At 52.3% G+C, this 6667-nt stretch overlaps 1 protein-coding gene across 3 annotated transcripts; it reads left to right on the plus strand.

Moving 5' to 3' along the window:
- The first annotated feature begins 1121 nt into the window (after nucleotides 1-1121).
- Nucleotides 1122-6667, plus strand: LOC139060086 (uncharacterized). 3 transcript variants are annotated; one of them, XM_070538882.1, is made up of 10 exons: nucleotides 1126-1646; nucleotides 3072-3164; nucleotides 3574-3751; nucleotides 3813-3931; nucleotides 4013-4184; nucleotides 4266-4448; nucleotides 4530-4712; nucleotides 4794-4976; nucleotides 5058-5240; nucleotides 5323-6667. In XM_070538882.1, the coding sequence occupies exons 4-10, from the start codon at nucleotides 3898-3900 to the stop codon at nucleotides 5393-5395; spliced, it is 1011 nt and encodes a 336-aa protein (XP_070394983.1). In that variant the 5' UTR covers nucleotides 1126-1646; nucleotides 3072-3164; nucleotides 3574-3751; nucleotides 3813-3897; the 3' UTR covers nucleotides 5396-6667. The 3 variants fall into 3 exon arrangements, with proteins under 3 accessions (XP_070394985.1, XP_070394984.1, XP_070394983.1); XM_070538883.1 differs by having other exon boundaries at nucleotides 1123-1646; nucleotides 3072-3751; nucleotides 5326-6667; XM_070538884.1 differs by lacking the exon at nucleotides 4266-4448 and having other exon boundaries at nucleotides 1122-1646; nucleotides 3072-3751.

Below are 6667 nucleotides of genomic sequence, written 5' to 3' on the forward strand. Positions count from 1 at the left end.
AGCTATCACAGCTTGTTTCGAATCAATACCAAACGTGGCGTGTTACTTCAGCCGGGACACGGCAGATAAGGAATTAGCTCGATCACCATGTTTTTCTTTATTTCCTTTATTTTGTTCTGGCTAACACAGAGGGAGCTTGTTCGAGGGCAATGCTTTTTGATGTATGTGGGATCGCCAGTCACGTGGTATTTTTCATATTTTGCGGCGTTGGAAAAATTAGTACGCAATAAGTACGTCGCTGAAGATGCTCCAGTTAGGTGTAGCTTGGCTGTGCTTACAAATGTCTCATTGACAATTTGATAATTAGGATAAAACGTCTTGAATTAGATTAATAATTACAACTACATAATTAAATCTCAGTAATGGAAAAATTACTGGCAGCTACGCCACGGTATACCGTAAAAACATGCAATAGGTTTTCTTCGAGTAACTTCAATTGCGCTCTTTTTTTAAATAAGGGTGCATGATATTTAATTGGGACACCCTCTGTATATTTATGACCTCTGCGTGCAAGTGACGATGTTTCACTAGTACTTTTATTATGCAATCGAAACAACTGGAACGCGGGGTCACATAAAATGAACGGCGAATCATTGTCGCTAGCAGTCCGTAACGAGACGGCGCGAATGAATATGAAATCGATAATGAAACTCGAAAGGGGTTCCGACGCGTTACGGAGTACGCGCCCGCGGATTGCAAGTCTACGCTGTTTGTGACAGCACGTCGCAAACACGACGGCGGCGTGATGTGTGCGGAGCGGTGGTTGCGTTCGTGTGCCCCATCGATAGACGATGCCGGCGGTATACAGAATCCTTTCTCTGTGGCGCTACCGTAATCCCCGGCGCGGCACGCAGCCGCAGTTGAACAAAGTGGACGCTATACTGGAGCATTCCGAAACCGGCGGATTATGGAAGGCCAGATTATGGCAACGATCATCTTCTTTGGGTCTCCTCGGTTTCTTTTTTTCTTTTTTTCCTGCTGACCAGCGGTTGTGCCGAGTTGTTGGATCTCGGCGATAACGACTGTTGCGGTCATATGGCTACGAGCGATGACGTACGGCGCACGAAGGAAAGATGCCCGGGCACAGCAGCGCATGCGCCGACAGCTGAGAACCGTGCTTAAATTTTGCTACAAGATGCGGCCGCCGAGTGACCCGCCCGTCACTTTGCGTTTCCCGCCGCAGCCGCCCGAATCAGGTGAACCTCTGCATCTTACTATGTATGCTCCGGCAGCGATTGTCGACGTTAGGCGCGGTGTCAACCACTTCATCCACTCCGAAGTAGCCATGGGTTCCGCCTCTGCCTTCTGCTGTATGGCGTGCTTCGAAGCTTTAAGTCGCGGCTGCACCAGTTATGGCCACGACTTCTGCAACTGAGGTTACGGGACTTTGTTTTGCTCCGGAATTCTGGCACGGCCCATTGGAGCTCCCGGAATACGTATGCGAGACGCGGCGGCCATTCCAAATTCGTTCTTAAGCACGAGCTGTCACGCCTGACGCCGACGACGCCTTGCCGACAAGGTCTCAAGTCGCGCCTGCCATGGTCTTTTCTTTTGTGCGCGTGTTCCCGCCAACGAACTGACCGTGTCATCTAACCGAGGGACAACGAGGCAACTGTCGTCGCCGCGTACTTCAACTACCTTGCGAGGTGAGTTACTTTGTTTTTGTGAGTGTGTGTGTGCGCGTGCGTGTGCATACTGTACGTCGCAGATAAGATAATCCAAGCTATTAAAATAAAATGAAGCATTCGTGGTGTAATTGTACAATATGTGGTCTTCTATCGTCGGACTTCCGGCAACCGAACACCGTAGCCTTAAAACTGTCTTGCACTTTGCTTTTTCTTTATTTTTTTCTGTAACAACTTGGCTAACGTAGCTGGAGCAGCCTATATATCTTTCGTTGGCGCGGCCTCTTTTTTTTTTTTTCTGTCATACCTGCACGAAGCCCTCTTCCTATGTTTAGCCGTCGACGCGTGACTAGCCTGTTTCCCCAAATATAACGAGTTCCCCCTCGATATTTCGGGCCTCTTAACGCGCTTCGGCGACGTCTTGGGATTAGTATAGCAAGCATATATCGTTTTCAATACTGTTATGTACGGAGCTGAGCCGCCTCGTCTATGGCACGCCGCAAGGGCTCTGCGGAGCAGCTTGTCTTAACGCTAACCATGCCTAACAGCTGGGCTCGAGTTGCGTGTCCACAGCGCACGCGCGGAAAGTAGTCGCGACTCGTCGCTTCCTTGACCGTTCAGTTGCCTTTAAAATGACGTTCCAAGCAAGCGCGAGTGATGGCGGGCGACTGTGCCTCGTATTGCATGGAACATTACCGTGCAGCGCGGCTATGGCGGTGGGAAGCGAGCGCACAAGATCGGAACAGGACAATAAGGCGATGAGGCATCCAGCTCCTAGCTTTTTCTTATTTTTTTCCGCGCGTCAGCCGTACTACTCGAGCCCAGCGGCTAACGTTCGACAGTGCAGTCTTGCACCGCAGGACCCGCGGGCGGCGCAGCTCTGGAAAAGGCTGCTCGCTTCTGCACTCCACCTCTCCGTGCCCGCTGCCACTGCGTATTTTTTGCCCCGCATTCTGATTTACAGCGCCGTTAGTGCCGCATTAATGTGCTCGCCGTGTAACTATCGCAGCTCTGCGCAAGGGAACAGACGCCGATGTTCAAGCGCCTCACGCGGTCTTCGAAGTCGCGCGGTCAATCGCCGCGCAAGTCGCGAAGGACTTTGTCGCGTTTTTTTGTGTCGCTGGAATATGTGAGGTGTTGTTTGCCCAATAACTTTAGTTGGAGCAACGAATGACTGCACTCTCGCCGACAGGGAGGTGTCCGAGTCCGTCCGTCCGTTTACTTCGTTTTGAGCACAGTAACGATTAAAGCCCTGCGATGCATGCGCTTTTACGAGTTTTTCTTCTTGAAAGTGAGTTCGGGTTATATGTAAATACACGTCCTTTTCTGAGACATTCCTATACCAGCCCTTTCTATTCGTGGTCGCATTATTTGTGTCATTGCGCTACGTTGCGGAAAGCCTGTGCTTATCATGACTTGTCTTCTTTTTTTTTTTTCCATCCGTAGGCGAAGCTTGTGCAACCAAGTGACCGTGGAACTACCCTGGGGGACCACGGAGCATCTGTCGCCGCAGCGTCGCTTCGGCATCTAATCGACGAGGTGGGAGTGCTTAGCTTGCGAGGGCGGCTCGGCCATTAACTTCCCCATCAAAACTGATTGACAACATTGGCAAACTATGTGTAGTTAACTGCAGTGCCTCATCAGGCACGAGCTTTCTTAAACGGCCGCAGCCACATCGGGCCGTCGCCGTGACGGAAACGGAGAGGACGGGGTGGGGCGATTCCAGCTTCAGGCTTAGCTAACAAGGTAGCTGACGCTGCGCGTAGGCCACAGCTGGCAGGGGTCCTCTCTCTGGTTTGCGACACGGCCATCGGCCCGTTCCGAGTGCCTGTCGCTTCCCGGCCGCAGTTTCGCGTCCACGGGCGCGAAAGGGCGCGAAATGTGGAACCGCGGAAGTCGGTGGCACGCGGAATTAGCGTCAGGCTAACCAGTGGCGTATTGCTTCCAGTTCATCTGGCTACGCTGAAGAAAGAACGGACGTTGCCTTCGGTCCGCGGCGCGGCGCGCTGCGGCCAAAGTACGTGGTCACTTTCCCATTCTTCGTGTCACGCTGTTTTTGTCGCTCGACACGCGGACCACGTTCGACGAGTTCATCTACCACCGCTCGTGCGATGACGCTTGTTATGGTGAGTACCTGCTTTCTGGTTATATTCGTAATTTGAAAAGCTGTCCCCTTTTTTTTTTTAGCTTCAAGTACGCACCCTACACTTCCACTTCTGGCCCACTCGAGCAACATCTCTGCGCCTATAGTGTCCCACACGGAGTGTCCTGCATGCACGACCCTCCGTGGAGTACGTCGCCTGCACGTAAGTCGGACTGAGTTCCTCTGGCCCTTCTGTTGTATTGTGCTGACGAGTGCTTAACACGGCTCCTCCTTGTCGTTTCAGTTCCCCAGTCTTGGCCATCGGTCATCTGTGGCGGATTTTCCTGGGCCCTGCCGCATGACCTTCAGCGTACCTCGTCCTACCGTCTGCACACTAGTGCTCCGGCCTCGCAGCTACAGGCTTCCTGGCGAATGAAGACACCTGCCCGACCCGTCCTCGAGCACTTCGACTTCGCGTAAGTCAATCGGAGTTCGTCTGGCCCTTCTGTGGTATTGTGCTGACGAGTGCTTAACACGGCTCCTCCTTGTCGTTTCAGTTCCCCAGTCTTGGCCATCGGTCACCTGCGGCCGATTTTCCTGGCCCCTGCCGTGTCCCTGCCGCATGACGTTCAGCGTACCTCGTCCAAACGTCTGAACACTAGTGCTCCGGGCTCACAGCTACTGGCTTCCTGGCGAATGAAGACACCTGCCCGACCCGCCCTCGACCACGTCGACTGCGCGTAAGTCAATCGGAGTTCGTCTGGCCCTTCTGTGGTATTGTGCTGACGAGTGCTCAACACGGCTCCTCCTTGTCATTTCAGTTCCCCAGTCTTGGCCATCAGTCACCTGCGGCCGATTTTCCTGGGCCCTGCCGTGTCCCTGCCGCATGACGTTCAGCGTACCTCGTCCAAACGTCTGAACACTAGTGCTCCGGGCTCACAGCTACTGGCTTCCTGGCGAATGAAGACACCTGCCCGACCCGCCCTCGACCACGTCGGCTGCGCGTAAGTCAATCGGAGTTCATCTGGCCCTTCTGTGGTATTGTGCTGACCAGTGCTTAACACGGCTCCTCCTTGTCATTTCAGTTCCCCAGTCTTGGCCATCAGTCACCTGCGGCCGATTTTCCTGGGCCCTGCCGTGTCCCTGCCGCATGACGTTCAGCGTACCTCGTCCAAACGTCTGAACACTAGTGCTCCGGGCTCACAGCTACTGGCTTCCTGGCGAATGAAGACACCTGCCCGACCCGCCCTCGACCACGTCGGCTGCGCGTAAGTCACTCGGAGTTCATCTGGCCCTTCTGTGGTATTGTGCTGACGAGTGCTTAACACGGCTCCTCCTTGTCGTTTCAGTTCCCCAGTCTTGGCCATCGGTCACCTGCGGCCGATTTTCCTGGGCCCTGCCGTGTCCCTGCCGCATGACGTTCAGCGTACCTCGTCCGACCGTCTGCACACTAGTGCTCCGGCCTCACAGCTACAGGCTTCCTGGCGAATGAAGAAACCGGCCCGACCCGCCCTGGAGTACGTCGACTGCGCGTAAGTAAATGTCTTTCTTACCCGTAATGCGACAGTGTGTTGACAGCTCATTAACACGCATTTTTTTTTCTTGTCGTTTCAGTAGGCAACTCTTGTCTTCACATCGGCAGCCCGTCAAGATCTCTCCCGCCTGTGTAGTAGGGGACGAAATTTAGTCCTCGCCGTAGTGCGGCAAGCCTTGCTGTCGCGACAGTTATCGCAGTGCTTCGCCCGATGACGTTGAGCAGCAAGAAAAGTCCATCTCTGCGTGCTCCATGCTGCCTCGACGACGCTGCACCACTACGGATTCATGAGGCACACGCCCACCACGAGACGTCCTTGCGCGAGTCCTTTCCGCCCGGTACCTGTATCATGGCCGTTAGATACTCTCGTATTGAGAGACCTTGACTGTTCGTGGTACTGCTCAGTCATTATGGAGATTAGTGCGCATTAATTCCCATTCTGTGCTTTCGTAATGGTACGCTGACGCTGGTTCATATTGCGAAGTTGCGCGCGCGTATGTGTTCGTATCAGCATGCGTGTGTGTTGCTGCTTGTATGTTGTTACTTGTCCGTTTGTTCTACGCGCGTGCGACTTCGCTCCCTTCATGTCGTAGGCCTCATTTTCCCTGGTTGCGTTCTCATTTCATCGATCACATTTTTCTTGGCTGGCCTCGCTTAATCGGTGAATTCCTACAGAAAGCTCGTTGATGGTTCCGCAGTGCTGGTCGCGGATTTTTTCGGAAACCCTTCGAATTTTGGCTCTGGGCGTTCCCCTTGATATAAGGGCGCCCACTCGTATTTGTCGATGGCCCTCATTTTGTGAACTTTTCTGATCCAATGGTCTGTTTGTATCTTTACCTTATCCGCATCTTCCTTGTTTATCAAGTCATCCATCCTGGCTAATACGAAGCATCAGCGTACCATTGCAAAAAGCACATGAGGTGAATTAAAGGCAATAAAACATTTATGTTAGCTCGTCAGGATCATGATGATCAGCTTATCCTTTGAAATCTAGTGCTGTCATGGCACCAACCTTTTTAAAAAACTTGTCTACTATCATTATTCATTTTAGCGGTAAAGCTGCGTACCACTACAGTCAAGTGAAGTAGATCGTGAACCTCCCTTCAGCAAGGTTGCACATTTATCGGATGCCACCGCCGCACAGACTGTTACATCACCGTTCCTTGTGTCCTTCAGTGCTCACTGCCCTGGGCCAATTTACGTGCTTGCAGCCACTTGTACTTTTCTATAACATGTTCTTGCTGTGCGATGTGCACTGGAACTTAATAAAATGGCGATTGTATCTTGTATAGCCCTATTTTGCCCTTTGCTCAGAACATTGTACTGTTGTAAACATCTTGATTTTTTTTTTCCTGTAGCGGATATTGTCAACACTTCGGCGTTCACCGCCGCTGTATGTGAACTGAAATAAAATGTTGGACTTGG

Source organism: Dermacentor albipictus, chromosome 5 (assembly GCF_038994185.2).
Source record: "Dermacentor albipictus isolate Rhodes 1998 colony chromosome 5, USDA_Dalb.pri_finalv2, whole genome shotgun sequence".
Taxonomy (NCBI): Eukaryota; Metazoa; Arthropoda; class Arachnida; order Ixodida; family Ixodidae; genus Dermacentor; species Dermacentor albipictus.